A 19369-nucleotide genomic window follows, 5' to 3' on the forward strand; every position below is an offset into this window, starting at 1 on the left:
TTGGAAAATAGCTCTAGTAATGTAAACACAGCCTATTAGGCGAAACTCCAGAGAAGTTTGTGGGCATCATAGAGTTTACCAGGGGAATTAAGTGTAGTGTACTGTATACTGTGTGTGAATATTATGTTTTTGTTTTGTTTTTTACTTTTCTCCTTCTTACTGTCAGTCGCTGTCTTCTTGGCCTCCTTTGTTACTATATTGCTTCTAAAGAGAGCACCATCTTTGATTTTATTTTGGAGAATTGTGATGGTTAATTGTTCCATAAATAATGATGCATGACAGAACATTTGAAATCTTAATAAATAATGACTGTAAGCCCAGAAAACACAAGCTTTATGGGCAATATCTCATTTTGGGACACCACAAAAGAGTGTTTAGAAAGCTAAACTAAGTGCCTCTCTCATAGGAAAATGATAAATGTGGCTTAAAAATGAGACAGGAAGTGCGGTACCAAAATATGATAGAATAACTAAATACAAATTTTATTTGTTGCACACTTCAGCATGTTTTTTTCACATATGTACAAAAAAGGATTGGGCAGATTACTGTACCTTTAGACTGATTCATAGCCCCAAGAGTCCCAAGAGGTTTGACATACTCTTTAAAGAAATTAATTTGGAAATTCATCTCAGGGTGCCTCTATATAACCACTCCTTTTCTACCATTCTATTTATAGGATGAATCTAATGAAGTCTGTCAAGAACAAATCCAGGTCATATTTCAACCCAAAATCTGATTTTGCTCAGTAAAAATTAAGCCTATTTTAGGCCAATATTTATTATATTAGGTAAAGCCTATTATTTTGTATCTTGCCTCATTTTATTTTCCCTGTTTGATTTGGTACTCTGACAACTGGCTGATCTGGGGAGTGTTTGTGGTGTAGTTTCCTGTCCCTCTGCATTTATATGAATACTACTCAAACTATCATAAACCCAATACATTTCTGTAGGGCATTGTACTCAACAAAGCCTGCCCAGTCAGTGCATTATCTTTTCCGCATATGTCTGTGAAAGGCCGAGCACTAGTAAACTGAGTTTTTTTTGTTGTTGTTGTGCCAGGTGTGTGATAGGTCCCCAGAGTACCTAGAAGCAGATGAAGGAGCCGCTCCAGGCATGGAGCTCTTCCAAGTGCGCAGACGTTCAAGTCGGACCCTGCAACTGCCCCCGTTGGCCTTCCGGCAAGCTGAGCAACATGACTGGAACAGCAAAGAGACTGAGCTGATCGCCCGTCCCACCACCTTGGCACTGCAATACCCCCCACTCATCGCCATCACATCTGCTGATGCCAGCAGGTGAGCAAAACAGCCTTTTGTGTGGAAGCATAAAATATGGACATTATCAGTGACCGCAATGATCATATAATGCTGTTTTTAATATGTAAGTGGAATGAGGATGAGTTTGGATGATGCCATTACTACTTTAAATGTGTTAAAATATATTTTAATACTTCTTTCTCTGTACACTTACTGGCAAAGATGAGTTTTAAGAACAAAGGATGCATATGCCGCCATAGAGGAGGATCAAAAATAGTTTTGTTGCACATGCTTGTCATCTCATAAACACAACTAGAGTAGTGCTATTAAGGTGCAAAATGGTGTTTCGGGGGTGTAATATCAATATCAATTTCAAAAGGGGACTACACAAAATGCATGCAAAATAAATTAAGACTCTCAATTGCCACTAAATTATGATAAATTGTGATTTACTTTAGCATAATACTTAAATTGATTTCCCCAAAGAAAATCCCACATTTCCCACTGGCGAATATGATATTGTGCTGGCATTTCATGTTTTTCCACCATAATTTTTCTGTGACAGGTTAAAAAAGCACTAAACTCTTTCTCCTGCAACAAGTAAATTCTGATTGCAGTGTTTTTATTCTAACTGTATTGTTTTTTTAGAATCAGGAATTATATTGGCTGTCTGTCATAACATAAAAATAATTGGTTGTAAATCGTATCATCTCTAATGTACCACATTTTATTTTTTCATCCCACAAGGTCACTTGTGAAGAAAACATTGTGGGAGTATTTGTAAAAACACTCAGATATTTCTCAGCAGTGGCATTTCGTCATTGCCAGTGATAGAAATGTAAGAATGAAGTGGGCATGGCGATAAAATCGACTGCTTAGGCTTGGGCAAAGATTGGCTTCACTACTAGCTCCTCAAATCCTGTTTAGAGTGAGAAGTTCTTTGGTGGGAGGGCTAGATTAGAACGCACTTTGACATTTTGTCCAGTGTTACCCTATCGCTGTGTTTCTATCACTTATCATCCATGCAGCCTGTTCCTTCTTTGATGGACTCTTTAAAGAGGCACAGCTGAAGGGTGTCTCTCCAGGGGTGCAAGCAGATGGATAAAAGAGAATTTGTGGCTTAAGATCAGTTTCTTATAAGGTATCCACAGCAATATACAATGGCATTTATCTGTGAATTTTCTTGTGTCCAACATTTTGTAGTCCTCACTGTTAGGCAATACTATTTCACACTTGATTTTCACATTTACTGAAGACAACATGAGTGTTGTTTGCCTGCGCAGAACTTTGTGGGTGGTTGCTTAGAGGCAAAAATGCCTACTCCCAAAACTCAGGGTAAGGTTGCATTGGTGTTTTTTTATAGTCTTACTCTAACTGGGATGTAAAGTTTACACTATGGGCCTTAGTAGCAACTTGTTAGTTTGTAACTTAATTTGGTTGCACCATTTCACATATGGCATGCCATAGTTAAGTAGGTTGTACAGGTAAGCTCTTCATAATGTGTAGTAGAATATGTTTGCTTGTATTTTAAACAATAAGAAGCCTTCAAATTTGTAAGCAATATTCAGAAGCTGTATTATTATCAGAGATACATTCATATAAAAACTCCCGCCCTGCATTTGGACTTTGAAATGTGCAGCGCTCATATTTATTCAATTAAATCATAGCCTTTTGAAGTTTCACAATTCTTGTCTTTCCCTCCCCAAATGTAAGACCTCTTGAAATTATAATTAAGACTTTTCTTATACCATTCAAGGTATTTAAGACTGTTTATAGCCTTAAATTTGTGTCCTTAAATTTAAGACTTTTTAAGTGCTCGTGGTAACCCCGTATTTTGGTAGCCTGACTGGAAGAAACAATAGCCCCAGGACGTCAGACAGTGATGCTTAGGCATTTTTAGATGTCGATAAGACTGTGAAGTCTCACATACAATACTACTGTACAGAGTTTTATCAAGCCAATGTTGCATCAGCATCATGAATATTTCAGCTGTGGTGACTTCATGTTTGTAGTGCAAATTCGTGCATTTTAAAGATTCTACATGTTTTGAGTAGAATTAACAAACAACTGACATTCTACATGAGCTGGCAGCATAAATGCAAGCATGTGTCAAATATGGCCTTATTCTATAACCCAGAAATCAGTGGTACCCCGCCATTCACAATCAATTTCTCCCTGTGGCTATTCACTGAAAAGCTGCGTCATCTTGGAGCTACATTTTATTTTTAGGCCAAACTAGTTGTTAACTGATGTAGTGTTTTAGTGTGAAAGGATTCAATCAAAGCTTATTGACTGGGTACAATCTCCTTCCATTAACGTCTAATAGTTTACAAGGTTAGATGAAAAGATGGAAGTGCTGCTTAGAACCAAGGACAGATTTATTTGTTTCAAAAAAAAAAAAAAAAAAAGAGCTTCTTTTACGTTCCCCCGCAGAGAAAACACTGTTAGACCTCTTCACATTGTTGGGAATGAGAAAGTAATTTCCTGTCAGGTTCTGAATCACAGACATCCATTTTAAATGTAACACAAAAATCACTAGGACTGTTTAAACAGCTTCAACACTGATACTGCTGAACTGTGTGCTTTCATGTCTAAAAAACATTACATTAAGTATCCTAAACACCTGCCATTATGGCTGACCTTAAAAGATTTTTTGGTGGGGTTCCAGATACAGCTTGGCATATCCAAAGTCAGAAAAGATTCATACGTTCATATGAAAATAGGAATTTGTCTCTTTCTGAAGCCATGCTGTGCTGGAGTGGCAATATCAGCAGCCTGAATCAGCTGTGGACCGGAATACAATTTTTATGTGTCTGGTGAGTCATATTCTGGCCCTTGATATGTAAATACATCTGGGATTCTTTTAGAAGTTTGTGCATGCTTTGACATGTAATAAATAGATCATGCGTCACACTCAATGTAAAGCATAAAAAAAAAGATTTTTCTCAGTTTTATTCTATGTGTTATGTGACATAAACCATTGCTCTGCATTTGCATGTTCTCCAATTACACACATTATTCATGGTTTTGTTCAGTATAAGGGATGTGCAGAAATTGAATGAGTAAGCTGTCGATCTTAGACAGCCATGTAGATGCTTTAGGGTCATGTTCAGCTGCCTCCTGACCTGCTTAGGTGACTAGTAAATCACCCTGACACATTTGTACCGGTCTCCCACTCCGCAAACATGAAATTCCAGAGACGTGACTTTTGGTGAGTTCAAAGAAAAAGGTCAGTTTATGAATCTTGGACCTGATGCACAACACTATTTACCACAAACCACAAAACATCTGTTTGGATTAGCAGTATCATTGACAATACCCATACCTAGTACTAGTGGCATCAAATTTAATGTAGCTTTTTTTATTCCCTTGAAAGGTTACTTGTCTGACTCACATATGCAGATTCATACCTGCAAAAAATAAATTCCATTTTCTGTCTTCCCAATCTCACAGAGCACAAACCGCACACAAACGTTAAACCAATAGCCACTTTGATTTACTCTACCAGACCTACATCCATTACTCAGTTCAATCATGGAGCGTACCAACTTATGAAAATCAGTCAGTCTACAGTAAACTTCAATTTGCAAGGAAAATTTAGCTTGAAGCACCCACGCACAAAGTTGGCGTAAAATATGGGTTAATAGCGCCATGAAATAGCAGCTTTCTTTTCTGTTTTAATATAGTTTTCTATTGAAATAGAAAGTTGAAAAACCAAATGCTCATTGTCTCAGTCTTCCGTTTGTATTTCCACAGCATGAAGGTGAAGTTGTATGAATTTATAAATGAACCGCTTATTTTAAAATCTTTATGACATCCACTCTGAACATTACAATGCACATGATAACTTTTATTAACTCTACAATAAATGAATCCACTTCACCATCTAATTATTCTTCAACAGTGATACTAGAGCTACAGCAAAAACAGAAGTTAAAAGACAACATTTTAAAGATGGCTGCGCATTTGTTTCTCTAATTAAAGATAATTATATTTTACCAATTTATTGGACAAAAACGTTTATATGCTTAAGTTAAGATGAGTCATCAATATTTTTGGTTTGTAATTTTAAATTGGTTGGCTGTATATTTTGTCCACTTAGGCATATAATACAGACCTGGGCCCGGTTCCCCGATAACGTTCACCCTTAGCGCGCTAAGAAGACATCGAAAGATATATCTTACCAAGGTTGTTGATGTTTCTAAGTGTGTTCCCCGAAGTGTCCCTTAGGAAGCTTCTTAGCACGCTGCCTCTTATGTCCGACGTTACAAGAGCGCTGTCCAAAGTCAGGGTGCTGAATTAGTTGGCATCGATTGCTCATGAATCGATTTTCCACTTCACACGAAGGTGCAATACAGCGTTAAGAAAGACAACACGTTCTATGCAAATGAAACATTCCTCAAATTATTACAGTAACATTTATTTTAACATAGTTTAAGTTATCAGTAGAAAATAGACTATAAATTAAATTATCAAATGGTCAGTAATATGTTCACATGATAGGCTATGTTGTGACGGTTAGACGAACCGGGTATCCCTCGCTAATCATCCACCCTCCTTATCCCGTTGTGCCGCTTTTTGACATGGGTTTAACGACTTATGAAAATGATATAATACACTTTTATATTAATGGTAAGGTACTTTACAATCAGAATTGATTGGCAAGCAGCTGCAGTTACTTCTGTTTAATGCGGTATTGATTGCAATTGGTTTCTGTTTTTAATAAAAAACAACCTATCTACAATGAACAGAGAGAGAGAGATTTAGATACAAAATATGCTGGGGAAGCAACGTAAACAAGGGCACCAGCCTCTCGTCAGGGAACTTGAAGTTTTGCTGGACCTTGCCACCAAGGCGAAGATCACACTCCTATGGTCCACTATAACTTGCACGTTTATGGTCGCGTATCCCTTTCGCGATATTTCCTCCCGATCAATCACTGATGGATTGGCGATAGGGATGAGTGTGCCATCCACCAGGATGCAATCCCCGGCATGGCGCAGAAGGGCGTTGGTGACTGTGTGGACACACCTCCACACCGAGGCCCTCTCCCACGACCTCGATGAATCTCTCTGTAGCAAAATAAATAAATAAATAATAATAATAACAATAAAAAAAACGTAGCGCTGGGCTTCAGGGCTTAAAGCAGAATTCCGCCGCGTTAGTCTGGCCAGCGCAGGTCTGGGAAGGTCCAGCTGCTCCACAATGAGTTGTCTTGGGAGGGGATTTTTTTTTAATATAGCCACGTCAGGCAAAATGTCAAAAGGGCTTAAGTTTTGCCGAATAAAAAAACTGACATGGACTAAACGGCTCCGAGTCCGACTCCGTCTTTGATTCAATACAAGGACACGTTGGATCGCTGCCATAGTTGGTCGCTTACTGGACACCACCATGATTACCCATTTAAAGATCTTAGCCATTTAGAGCCAAATTGTTTGCCAGATTTTAATTATCAAAAAAATGATTGCCAATTCGCTTTAATTACATTACGAAAAAGCCTAGGCTAATTACCACCTTATTAGTTCTGTAACCACATAAAGTCAACTTCATAAATAGGCCTGTATCCATTGCGAACATAATTTATTATGAGTCTTAAAAAATAACAGAAAATCATTGTTGAGCCACAAAATTGTCAACATACCATAGTTTGACTTGTACTTCGCTGCGCTGGTTTTCTAAAGACTGCTGTACAGTAGCGTCATGAGCTCAAATAACGCTAAGAGAGAGCTACGAATGGTCCAGACCAACCTTACGAAAGTGTGACTTACAGAAGATATACTTAGCGTACGAACGTGTCGGGAACCGTGCCATAAGGTTAAGAGAGAGGTTAAGGAATAGGTTAAGAACTACTTAGCGATAAGAACGTTTTGGGGAACCGGGCCCTGATTAATAGCTTTTAAAGTGTTTTGTGAGTCGCTTTTCCCCAGTCAGTTTGACAGTTTAAAATAACGGTCATTCCTGCTGAGCGGGAAAGTGACCGGCAGCATCAGTGTGGAGATGATGCGCGCGCTCCTCCTGAACATTCGCGGAGGCAGCAGCCGCCCTCCTCACCGTCTCTAGCTCAGAAACTCTCAGCACACATCGAGTGGAGAGAGAGAGAGAGAGAGAGGGAGCGAGCGAGAGGGGGAGACAAGCGGGATATTCTCACACACATCGATAGATAGCTTACCTGAAAGCACCGGGGGAAAATGGACCGAACCTACGCAGTGGATACGGGTCACCGACCAGGTCTGAAGAAATCGCGGATGTCGTGGCCGTCGTCTTTTCAGGGATTTAGACGGTAGGATCTGTCCTCTTCGTCTTTGAGGGATAGATGGGTGTGTGAAGTGGCTTTTGCGAAGTGCACTTTCTTTGTGTAGATCAGTTCATCTCCGGAGAAAATTGGTCTGTTTTGGTTAAGAATGAACTTGAAAGTCGGTGGAGTTCATTGAAAGTAATAGTGACTTAAAGCGCGTGTAGTTTATTTGTTATGCACGAGACTCCTCGTGCATGGGATTGTTTTATGCATATAATTATTTCATTATTAGTAAATAATTAGAGTACAGATTAAATCTCTAATAAAAAAAAACGACTGCTAGTATATATATATATATATATATATATATATATATATATATATATATATATATATATATTAATCATAATTTAAAGTTCCTGTCTTTCTTTAAGAGTGTCTGGCGACGATTTTATTTATTTATTTATTTTATTATCTAACGCTGGTGGCAAGTGCGTTTATGGAGCTTATCGGTGTTTAAGCTGTTATCATGTGGCTGTTTGAGTTTGACTGATATGTTTTTTTTATGCATTATGAATATATGATTGAATTATTATTCTATATGACTTATTATTCTAATTTTGACATAATATTTAAAGTTATTTGGCTGTCTGAATGGTTTCTAAATTCATTAGACTGCATCAATCAATAAGCAAGCTTATATTACAGTGATGCCAGCAGTCATTGACAGTCTCAGAGTTGCATTTTGTTGCACTATTCTGCTTTGCCGATCATAAATCATAGTTGTTGTTCCACCTTGAATTGTGCTCAAGAGGACAAACCTCTCCACTTACAGACATAATTAATGTGCCAAAGTGTCTTTCTCACCTAACCTCTAACCACGTCCTCTCATTCCCATACATGGATGAAGAAAAATGCATTGCAAGTGTTTATTGCCTACTCAGTTGCCATTGGTACGTACAATCGTCTTGATTTTTCTGTCACTGATTACACAGTATTTCCGACTCAAGATGTTTTTTTTTTCTTTTTCGTCTGGAGTTTGTTTCAACATATATTGATGGACTCAGTAGGGGGTCTTGCAGATGTTGATCTTAAATTCAGAGAACACTTTGTCCTATGGGTTTTACGGGGCAGGCTGCCCTCATCTCCAAGTACATTGCTCATAAGGAGTAATGACAGAGTGAGTTTCATACCCTGAGTGCAGCCCTGAAATATGCTCATTGCTAGGCTAATCCAGAAGGAAAGATGGATGGATAGGCAATTATTTAGACGATAGAACAAGACACAACTCCCAAGGAGTTGACAGCTGGGTCTGTCACCTATGTGTTTGGATTTTGTACAGTTTGATCAAATTTGTGACATGTTAAATGGAGGGTAATTAGACAGTGGAACTCGTCTTTCATTGGCTTGTTCTGGGGTTGATTGTTGTTTTTAGAGGGTTTGTCAGATTTATAACCTCGAGTTGTCATCTTCATTAGGGTGCACAACCCTTTGACCGTTATACCAAGCCACTTACCTTAACTTCTAGCTATGAAATGAAACCTTATCAGATTTATGAGCATTGTGTGACAACATCACGTGACTCATCAGGGTCAAGGGCACCTCCAGTTACACAGTCTGTACTATATAGGCCTAGTCATCCCCATGAATGGTTGTCTCATTTGCAGAAAAGATATGGCTGTGTTTCTACCCAAACTCTGAATGATTCACATGTCCGTCTACTGGAATGTCGCTGGTGAGAAATTCCATCAAGGAGTGTTTGAAATTGTTGACATTTTGTAAAAAGCTGGCGTCATTCATTACTGTCATTTTATATTCAGTTGGTGCACTTCCCAAAAGTCATATTTGACAGGTTTTTTTTCTTCTGTAGTTCATGATTTTAATTGCCCTGTAAATGTTTTCACTTGCCTCACTTTTGGCACAAAATGCCATCTCAGTAAATTTTTATCTTTGGCAATGCATTTTTATTTATATTGCATTTTTTTGTAATTTGATGCAAAGGTGATATAATACAAAGTACAGTGTTATATATGTACAGGATTTATGATGCTGATGAGCGTTGAAACACGTCATCACAGTCTTGTGAAAAGGGTCCATTACAAGATACAATACAAAACACTCTTACACTGGCCTTGGGCTTGCAGAACATTCTTATTGTTAAGTTCTAGCAGAAGTTCTAAATTTTGCAGCATTTAATTGTCTTACGCTCTATGCTTTTCTTGAGCAAATTTTAAATGCATAACCCTCGTGATGGAAGGTGGCACGCAAGATATTAAGCCCGTAGGCCTTTGTGTCAACTTATTGACCAGAGCGCAGGCTGATTCTCAAGGGAAATTCTTGTGCTGCAATAACCTGGTCACTGTAACTGAATAACCAGCTTCACATCCCTACATGGTTTTAACTGAGCTTCTCTTTGGATTTATGCACACTCTTTGAATTGTATAAAGGGAAAGTTAACAAGTGTTACTTCACTGAGCTAAACTGGGTCAGATCCTGAAGATGACGTACAGTTAGTTCTCTGTAGAGTATGAAACTGATGTATACAAAGCTGTAAACAGGGAAAAGGTAATGGCTGCATCTTGATATGACAGTTAACAATGGCTTTGCTTTCCATAACAGTGTACCTGTACTGTAAAAAACGACTCTTTTTACCTCCCGAGCATTATCTACACGACTGCTCCTCTGTAATTTTGCAGTATGATGTTGGCTAGAACCACACCGAATAATTTCCTCTAGAGTTTCAGTAATATGTTGAGCTGGAGACGACTGATGGATTTTGACAGCATAATAAATCATTGAAGATCTTCATCCCAGGGCCACACTTATAATTTGAGAGCAGACTCGCTGTGCATGATGGGAAGGATCAGATATTATTATTATTACAGACTTCATCATTTTAGGCTAATCATCTTGAGACATCTTGGGCACTTGAATGGTGCTCCTTCACAGAGATCCTTCAAGTCATGTGAAGTTGCTTTAGGGAGTGCTGTCCTCTCTACTCTCTTCACAGACAGCTAATTAGAAACAACAACTGCAAAATATACAGACCAGCTCTGTAGCTTTGTCCTCAGTCGTCATGGCCAGTGTCGCTTTGTAATGCAGACACCAGCTGGAGATTAGAGGAAGAATAAACCTTTCTTTTTTTTATTTTTTATGTTTGTTATCCTAGAGTTAAGATGCTTGTGTGAAAGTGGGAGTTTCTAGTCTCTTCACGCTGCTCAAGTAGTGCTACTACTTTCTGAAGTGCTAATTGAAAGCGCCACTGACTGTATCAGCAGCAACATGTTTGAATAAAACTGGTTTGGTGCATATGCCTTTAGTAAGGGAGGTGTTCTTAAGCGAGCGAACATGCTTACAAACAATCCTCTGAGATCTGCTTTCTAGTCCTCTGAATGTAGCTAGACTCCCAGACCTTTGGGAAATCACTACGCCGGTGAATGCTTGTCTCAAACCACAAAAAGAAGATGGATGCTGGAAGTATTTTAAATAATTGAGTGCTCTTGTTTTGGCATGTAGTGGATGGTTTTTGTGTTGGTCATACTTGTGTTGGTAATTATTTTTTCACGTTATTGTCTTTTGCGGAAAGAGGTTGTGGCTGAAGACGGCTCTCATAAGATGAATGATTTTGGGTAACACCATCTGTATGTCTTGTTTACAGGAGCTCGATGGCATCTAATGCATGTTACACTTTCTAATGCACAGAAAACACGTTGTTTGATGTCTGTAATTTGCAGCAATCGAGTGTGTGAGGCAGTGCTGGGTGGTCAAAAATCTGTGTCACAGTTTTTCCTTTTTTTACGATTCTGGCGGTTTCACAGTTTATCGTGTTTTTTTTTTTTTTGCCTGATCGGGCCTTAGGGCTGGGTTTTGTGCTTGCTACCTTTTAGGCACCAACCGAATTGCCTTAATACTATTGAGTATCAAAAAATGTCCTGACGTGGGACCAAATTTCGATATCTAACGGTTTAATTTTGTCAACGTCAGTGGGCCAGTAAGCATGCAGCATGCTTGATGTGCCTAAATAAAGTACTAGTGATTGGCTCTGGGGAGGCATCCAGGAAAAACTTTTGTAAAACGTAAATATGTAATATGTACATATTTAACAATTTGTAATAACATAATATGATTGATATATGAACTGCGAGTTAGAACAGCGATCGCAAAAGAGAAAACATTTTGATGATGCTCAGTAAATCAGTGGAAAATGTATAGAAATTATGATTCTGTCAAGGCAGTGTTTTAAAATGAAACTCACTAGTGTAGACGCAGCCTAAAAGATGTGGAAACCGAAAACTATTTATACTTTATTAAAACTATTTGCACTGATTTACTGTGTTGGTTACATTTTGTTCCATTGTGCAGTGGCTCAGGAGATGAGTCTGAGTCTGTAAAAACATAAATAAACTGAAAAAATATAACCAAAAAGTTTTTTTTAGGTAATGAATAAACAATGCTTCATACAATATTATTCTTGTCACATTTTATTCTTATGTCAGACCATTAAGACATATGTATTCCATTGACTGGTTCACCAGTTGTCTGTATCATATTTTATGTTCACCTGTGAATACAATTAGTTTTTCTGCTGTTAACAGGATGTAGTGTTTAACTAATCATCTATTTGAACAATTGGACCAGTGCTGCTTCTTCAGTAAAGTTTATCATTCTCACGTGTTTTAAGTTGTGTTATTTAAATATTAAAGTGTTTTAAGCCATCCAAGCGTGAGACAGCACAGAATATTTCAATGCGTTACTTACACGCTGTGATAGACCTTTTCTGAAAGAGATTTAAAAGTGTTACTTACGCATTGTGATAGATCATTTCTGTTCGTGCCGCCACACGCAAACACACACACACACACACACACACACACACACACACACACACACACACACACACACACACACACACACACACACACACACACACACACACACACACACACACACACACACAGCACATGAGTAAGGGCTATCAAATTGAGATTTCTTTCGCGCATTCATCAGCAAATGAACACAAAGCACGTCGGAATGACAGTCTTAAGGAGTATCCACGTAAACAAGTATTTTTAACAATATGCACTTTACCCCAAACTTGCAGGTTCACGACTTTTTCAACTGGCCATTGGAGCGAACCAACCCGCTGATGTCACATGCGGTGGTACTGCAAGATGGCGGCTCCCTTGCTCCAAAAGCTTTAACAAAACATCCTTTTCTTCTTTAAAATGGTTACATTATATTTTCCTAAGTTGACTGACTGCTTCATTTCCACTTTAAGTGTTCTAATGCTTACATAGGACTATAAACCGTCAAACTTCAATGCTTTTTAAATGTTTTTTCAGAACTTTCAAACAAGGCTTTGCTGAGCTAACGCCATTATAAGTTTCTTAGTTAACCTGCAGTTAAATGTATTTTTTTTAGCTACTCGACAATTTTTACCCTCATTTGGCGTTTGGCTGTGTTCATTTCTTACCCTCTTGTTAAGCTTCGTCAGGTCATCTTGATTTCTCAGATGGTGTCTTTCATTAGTTCCGACTCCCTTTTTTCATTAACACTGATTGCTACATGGCCTGAGGAACAATAGTATGGTGAATGTGAAGTGAATGAGCGTGTACATCTGTCTTTGGTGTATTTTTGAGGTGGGTCAGTACAGAGATAATGGGTTCTGAGAGCCGACCCAGAAGAGAGTGAGTGAGTGAATGAGTGCTCGCTCATGTCACACGGCTGAAACAGCCCTCACTGCTGTAATGGATTTCACAACATCAGGTTTCTGCTGTCCATCACTGTGCATTTAAAGACCTGCGTGCTATGTCAATCATACAGAAAACATATTTATGCATACAGGAGACTTAACCTTTTTTTTTTTTTCTCCATTCTGTCACCGATGTAGTTTCGGTTCCTTGCCGCTGTCGCCTCTGGCTTGCTTAGTTGGGGACACTTCATCTACAGCGATATCGTTGACTTGATTGCAAATAAATGCACAGACACTATTTAACTGAACAGAGATGACATAACTGAATCCAATGATGAACTGCCTTTAACTATCATTTTTGCATTATTGACACACTGTTTTCCTAATGAATGTTGTTCAGTTGCTTTGACGCAATGTATTTTGTTTAAAGCGCTATATAAATAAAGGTGACATTGACATTGACATTGACATTGTACAGTACACTGCAAAATCCTAAGATTCAGATACAACATCAGATACAAAATTATACATTTTGGAATGTTTTTTTTTTAGAACGGGATAAATCTGCCAAAGATTTTCTGGCATGGATTGTCATCAATTGTGAAATCGTGAAAAAATGGCAAGATTTGTATAGACAATATTAACTGAACATTCTGAACATTCATCTTAAATGTGATTAAGATATAACTGATATGTATTTTGTTATGTTTAAATGTAGAGTTCAGTTCAGTTGATTTCATATTGCAATCTCTGCCTCAAACTGAAAAGAAACCAATTACAAACATGCTGTAATATGATGATGAGAGACAATTTTTAAGTCAAGATTTTAATTTCATAATCCACGTTGTTTCAAAACAGTTTTGGAGAAATTTATGCCAGAACATAAATCAGATTACTAGAACCTCGATTGGCTCTTCATTCAAATCAAACTGCTCTCTAGGAGAAAGAATTGTGATTTAACAGATCAGATTTTTTCTTTTCTATGGGCTGAACATTCTGCCAACAATTTCCATAATTCAGCAAACCCACACCTGTTGGTGATTCGGCTACAGTCCTTCCTGTTTCTGAACTAATTGGAGTGAGTCTAATGTCATCTCCAGTGTCATTCTGATTTGATTAAACCGAGGGAAGTCAACATGTGCTCTTCTCTGAAGAAGAGCAAAAGCACTTCCAGAGAGCAGCCAAGCCATTAAAAGATAATGATGAGAGATTAAATTATGACTGCAGTTCCCGTAAGGACAACAAAATCATGGATGTGACCCAAAATGTGGCCTTTTTTGCTTTTAAAATCTGTAACAAAACAAGTTGAGAAAAGAAAAAGAAAAATACACGCACAAACACACGGATGGGTATCAGCTGTGAGCTTATGTGACAGAATCAGAGCACAAACTGCAAGGAAACGTCTCGCATTAAGTGATTTCAGGTGACATACAGTGGGAGCTGAACACAGACAGAAAAGGAGAAGCATCAGACGAATACATAAAAGAATTTTGATATCGCTATAAACTGACAAAATATTGTAATCCTAGAGGAATGCCAAACGTGTAGACTTCAACGGATAAAACATAAAAAGACATTTAAAAGGCAACATTTAGAGCTGCAAGGCAACCGTCTGAATACTGCCAGCAGTGAGAAAAAAATTCGCACTGAGGTCATTTTTCACATTTAATGACCATAAAAATGAAAGACGCAGTATTAGACAATATTAGAATCTTTCAGCAGAGCAATAAACATTCAGCAGACATGATTGTGAATATGAGTATTTACAGTTCACTTAAAGGAATATTCTGGGTTCACTGCAAATGAAACTTTAATTGACAGCATTTGATTTCATACGTCAAGCAAAATTACAAAAGCAAGACTAGAAAATACACACCATTTCAAAAGTATAGCCACCAAAAAATCTTTTCTAGCCTCATTTGTGCGATGTGTATTATATCGTGAGGTATGTATACAGTTTTCGGTGAAATCAACCTATATAGTAGTTTCTACATATTAAGATGGGCAACAGACTAATATTAAAAAATAAAAAGACACTTCTTTGCCATTAATTTTCATCAGTTTGGTTAGCAAAGCATTACTTGTTGTTTCACTGCGCTCACTCATCAAAGCATCTCAGCTAAACAAATACACATGCATGTTCTGCTTCAATATGTCCTTGCCAATATGCAACTAAACAGCCTGCCGCTTTAATCTTTGATGAGCTGAGAGGCACCACGATTGGCAGAGCACTCAATCTGAGTTGACAACTTGGTAAAATACATTTCCCAAGAGCTCAGGGTGGAATCACAAGCTTTAGCGCTGGACCGGCCACATATCAGCTCCAGCACAACATCAGCAGTCCCTGCTCTTGCAGCCATAAATGTCAGTTTTCCACTGGCTTTTACAGAGAACCGGCCAAGAGCATGACTTAAAATACAAACATTTCAAAATAGGTTTCAAAGTGCAAGTTTTAGAAAATTACACCATTATTTTGTCTACAGGAATGCGTATGTGTGCAGATGCATAGTGTTTCTTTACAAACTGACATCGCCAGCTACTAGCGCAGGAATAATACAGAATTTTAGTCAATTTTTGTGGATCTGTGTAAACTCAGATCATTTCAACATGGTCTTCTGTACAGAGAAAAATTTAAAAACACAACCCACATGGAAAAATCCTATGTAAACATATATGTTTCAATATAGGTTTTGATATAGGTTTTTAATATATGTGACATATGTAAAATTGGCCGGTTTCCTATATTATATGTACATATATGTACATATATGCACACATATATATGTACACATATATGCACACACACAATATATATATATATATATATATATATATATATATATATATATATATATATATATATATATATATATATATATATATATATATATATATATACATATATGTACATATATGCCCACATATATTTACACATATGTGTACATATATGTACACATATATATGTGCATACATATACCTATATAGGTACATATATGCACATATATATGGACCTATATGTTCACCTATAATAGTAAAATTTAAATCCATAGCTGCTAGGCAACTTAAATAAAAGTCCAAAATGTAGAAATGTACATTATTTATTTACTCAAGATCAATCAAATAGTACAGAACAAAATATGAGCTAGGCATCATGTATGACAGTCAAAAATGAGGTATGAGCTACAAAATACCAGATCCTGCCATTAGCTATACAGAAGACATATCTTGTATGTATAGGGCTTATATGTGGATATGAAGAAGCAATACAGGAGATCTATATTTCCTGTATATGCACATATATGCACCTCAATTTTGCCTACATGTGGCATATATACGTATAAAAAATCTGATTACTAGGGCCTCGATCTTCTCTTCATTTAAATCAAACTGCTCTCTAGGATTTTTCTTAAAGAATTTTAGGAAAAAAGGATTTTTAACTTTTCTCAACTATTTATTTTTAAAAAAGTGTATTAATAAAAACTATAACAGTTTCTCAATGTTACTAAAATAACCCATGGAATAATCCCCCGAGGTTTCTAATTCAAATGCAATCAGCTCTACTGTGAACACCCCTCTAAATCACTAATTAGACAGAGGTAGGGCTCGATGGGACATTACTAAACATCTGCAACTGTCTAATTAATCCCGTTAATGTTAAACTGAACAAACACGATTAGCGTGAGTGTGAATGTCTATAGGAACAGGAGTCATTTCATTTGGGAGGAAAAATGTACATGTTGAGCAAATGTCAAATCGAGTGCTGCCGTCAGGTTTCAGGCTCTTTGTTAGAAGTTTGGTGAAATTGTACCAGTAACTTCGGTGTCCATTAAGAAATCAAATCCCGTCTGGATAGAAATGTAAAAAAACATTCTAGACTTCTCCTCATTTATTCTGACCTTCATTGAATACTGTAACTGAAGCCTAATTTCACAATGCCCTGCCTGGTATACCCTCGATATAAAGATGAGTAAAATTACTTATAGTATTAATTGGTAATTCGTTCCATTAAGTATACACTTAATGTAAAAATTATATAATTATGTGACGTAAGACATATGTAATTGTTCTTTCATGATGCATCCAGTACACTTCTATAATTGAGCACATCCAGACGTCATTTGTTAAGAATTGCAACTTAAACAATTAGAATATTGATAAAGAAAGGCTTTTCTAATGGTCCCGGGCAGAAATTAGTCTTTGGGTTTGTGTACCATCAGTCATACGACAAAAACATTCAGTGGCGAGGATCAGAGGGTACCAGAAGTCATTAAAATAAAGTGCAGTAATTGCCTTCTTGTTTATCTAACAAATGAGCCCTTATACGTTCTGAGCGCAGCGACATCAGGGCATTTCTATAGACAGATTGACAGTGCAATTTGTTAGCATAATAATGGCACTCCAGTAAGGCTTTTTCTGGGAACCTCTGCAATCTGGTCTTACAGATAATGGACAAGTCTAATTTTTCTTAAACACTAAAGATTGGCATTAATCAGACTAGGGATGTAACGATTACTGGCTTGATGATAAATCATGATAAAATTCTCCATGGTTAGTATTACCGTTTTATCTTTTAATTATCATTAAAACCATATTAGATTATTGCTATTTGAACAACTCACGATAAATAAATACTGTCCAGCCTAAAGCACAGTTTACAGTATGTCTTATCTTGATCACTGAAGAATATGAAATTTCAAAAATCTGTAAGCAATGCATACAAATAAAAGAACAATTGTATGTTAAACTTTGGGAGTAAAGATTTTTTTTAAAATAAGAAAAAAATATATATATGTAAATTAAGTAGTGGTGTGACGGGACACTTATCCCATGAGATAGGAGACTAGATTTTTCGATTTTTTTTATTTTTTTTTTAAGAAATCCTCAATGATGAAATATATAGGGGAAAATCTTTTATTCAAATAAAAAAACAAAAAATTTAAAAATGCATTTTGAAATCAACTTGCACTTTATGAAATTAAACTTCTATTTTAATGAATTTTATGCAGTAATAAACAACATGTAAACACTGCAAAATGTTTTGTCATGAACTCAACTGGCAGGCTAGCAATTGCACAAAAATAAACATGATTAATGTATCTGTTTTAAAGAATGAAGTAGTAGTTCCCAAACTGTGGCTGAGAGATTAAAGAGAGTGTCAAGTCAAGCAGATTCTTTTGCAAAAGAAACCCCTGCAGGGTGATATAGACCACACTACATAATCACTCGGTCACTTGCCTGATAATTAAAAAATTAATTAAATTTTTAAACGCAAAATATTAATTTGACATTTTAATGATCTCAAAATGACTCGCAGTTTCCGCTTGAGCGCTCCATTATCAGTTGAAGCAGTTGAAGTGTTTGTATCAATCACAGACCACTAGAAGGCGTGATCAGAGTTGTATTACAGGGAGCCATGTAGAAATATAAATGAACAATGCATGGTTCTGCTCTAAGCATGTAAGGTACAAGTTTGTGAATATATTGGCAGTGCCAGGTATGTAAAGCAAATGATGAATATAGTTAAGATTCACAAATACCAAAACAACGTGTCTTTTGCATATACTGTCTGATCTTTTTGTTTGCAAGCGCACGTGCACAGAAATGGTCTATGACAGTGTGCGAGTACCACACTGAAATCTGTTTCATGCTGTCTCACACTTGAATGGCTTAAAACACTTAGGTTTAAAACACATGAGAATGATAAACTTTCTTAAGGAAGAAGCACTAGCCTGATCGTTCAGATAGGTGACTAGTTAAACACTGAAGCGTCCTGTTAACTGCAGGTAACGTTAAGCATATTGTATTCACAGGTAAACATTAAATATCTTACATACCACTACTGGAGAACAAGCCAGTGTAATGCAAATATATCTGAAAGGTCTAACATACGCCAACAGCGCGAGGTTATCAACATGAAATCAGAATCCACCCTTTCCAAGTGTGAAATAGTGTGATCAGCATGATTTATTTTATTACAGTCACAGAAAAATCATGAACATTTTTTGGAAAATGGTAATAGAAATTTTGTGGAAATTTCTCTAGTCAGATTTGTTTTAATTGTTTATTTATATTCTGTATTTATTGTCCAAAATCTTTGAAATTGAAATAATCAAAAATACTTTTAAGATTTAATTTTTCTTTATAAGATAAAGTCATGATTTGGAATGTGGGAACGCTTTATTTCACATTG

General features: G+C 36.9%; 1 protein-coding gene across 4 annotated transcripts in view; it reads left to right on the top strand.

Moving 5' to 3' along the window:
- The window catches only part of LOC132132863 (cAMP-specific 3',5'-cyclic phosphodiesterase 4D-like), a 216261-nt gene that overhangs the window by 35479 nt on the left and 161413 nt on the right, over positions 1-19369 (top strand). For 2 of the 4 annotated variants that reach the window (XM_059545392.1, XM_059545394.1), the window contains exon 3: positions 1059-1291. In XM_059545392.1, the coding sequence (XP_059401375.1) occupies positions 1059-1291 (233 nt within the window). Of the gene's footprint in view, positions 1-1058; positions 1292-7292; positions 7533-19369 lie in introns of those variants that run through there. The other 2 variants (XM_059545396.1, XM_059545399.1) reach the window with 2 other exon arrangements.

The sequence above is a fragment of the Carassius carassius genome, chromosome 49, assembly GCF_963082965.1.
Source record: "Carassius carassius chromosome 49, fCarCar2.1, whole genome shotgun sequence".
In the NCBI taxonomy this organism is placed as follows: Eukaryota; Metazoa; Chordata; class Actinopteri; order Cypriniformes; family Cyprinidae; genus Carassius; species Carassius carassius.